This window comes from Tachysurus vachellii, chromosome 18 (genome assembly GCF_030014155.1).
Source record: "Tachysurus vachellii isolate PV-2020 chromosome 18, HZAU_Pvac_v1, whole genome shotgun sequence".
Classification (NCBI taxonomy): Eukaryota; Metazoa; Chordata; class Actinopteri; order Siluriformes; family Bagridae; genus Tachysurus; species Tachysurus vachellii.
The window spans coordinates 18,961,727-18,963,162 of record NC_083477.1 but is presented as its reverse complement, the minus strand read 5'-3'; the positions used below and the strand labels follow the sequence as shown (position 1 = coordinate 18,963,162).

General features: G+C 40.3%; 1 gene segment (V, D, J or C); it reads right to left on the bottom strand.

The window, feature by feature from the left end:
- Positions 1-584: 584 nt before the first annotated feature.
- Positions 585-1,027, bottom strand: LOC132860661 (immunoglobulin heavy variable 3-30-3-like). The segment is given in 2 exon segments: positions 585-838; positions 932-1,027. Coding segments are annotated over 2 exon segments (297 nt in total).
- Positions 1,028-1,436: the final 409 nt, after the last annotated feature.

The following is a 1,436-nucleotide window of genomic DNA, read 5'->3' as shown; positions in this document are numbered from 1 at the left end:
GCTGCAGCTGTCCTGCTGGGTCCTGGTCTGGCGGAATCCTTCTGTCACGGACGCGGGGGTAAAAACGAACCCAAATGCAGGACAGCTTAACAAAAACAGGATTTATTAACTTAAAAACCACTAAACAGGACAAAGACAACAGAGGATTCCGCGCTGCACAAGGCAACGCGGCTCAACTACATACTAATGATAATCATGACACATGAGGGACAGGTGTGCAGAGGCGGGAGGAAAAGACAAGGGCGGGGCAGACACGTGAACAAAGAACATAAACAAAAGGCACATGGCCAAAGTCCAGGCAGAGTCCTGACAAAAGTAGTCTTTATGATGTGCAGCAATGTTAGATATATAATATTATGGATTTAAGTCAACACTACTAACTTAAACAAATAACTAGCTGGAATTGTTTTGTGATTATTTGTGGGATATATTTTTTCAGTTAGCCTCAGATAGATAAGTGTTGTGTCTTTTGTTCTGTTATTGTGAACACTGAATGAGGAGTTTTTGTACAGGGATGTTGTTTATTCGTCTCACTGTGGTCGCCGAGCGCAGTTATACACAGCTGTGTCTTCAGTCTGCATGTTCTATCCTGTTAATGTCACTGTGCTGCTGGACGTGTCTCTGGAAACCTGAAACCTGCTTTTCAGTTTCTCACTGTAGTAAGTGTTACCATCATAACCTATAGTTGCGACCCACTCCAGAGCTTTTCCTGCAGGTTGTCGAATCCAAGTTGTACTGTAGCTCGTAAGTGAATATGAAACCTTGCACTGGATGGAGAGACTCTGGCCTGGCTGGACTGTCATGGAAGCAGGCTGAGTCAGTTCCTCACCATGCACATCTGTGGAGGAAAACACATGGTGATATCTCACACAATATATGCTGCACCTTTATTCTTCATCTAGTAAATGAATGAATTAGTTAAAGCACTCACAAGAAGCAGCTGCCAGCAGGAGCAGTAGAGATGTAGAGAACATGGTGTGTGTTGTTTGGACTGGAGTCTTCTCTGTTCTCCAAAGTTTAACAGACACCATCATATAAATAGAGTGAGATCCAGCTCTGACACTTGGATTTGTTTATCTGCTGATGATGGGAGGAGAATGTATCTGAAATGTATTTAAATCATGAGGAGGAGATTCATCTGATGGAGGATGTGTTGGTTTATAAACTCAACTTTCAACAAGATTTTTTATTTGGAACGTTGTCTTTGGAGTTTTAAACATGTTTTCTCACAATATTTATGCTATAATTGATCTAAACAATAACTGTAAAATTTCTAAAAAAAACACAGATTATTGTAGTTAAATATGAATCAGTTTTGCAGAATCCCAATAATCAAATATCTGTCCGGTGAGTTAAATGAAGCTGGACAACGATTATAATGTTTAAAGTGAGAGAGTTTCTTTACAAAGACTGACATCTAGAGGCACATAAAGAAT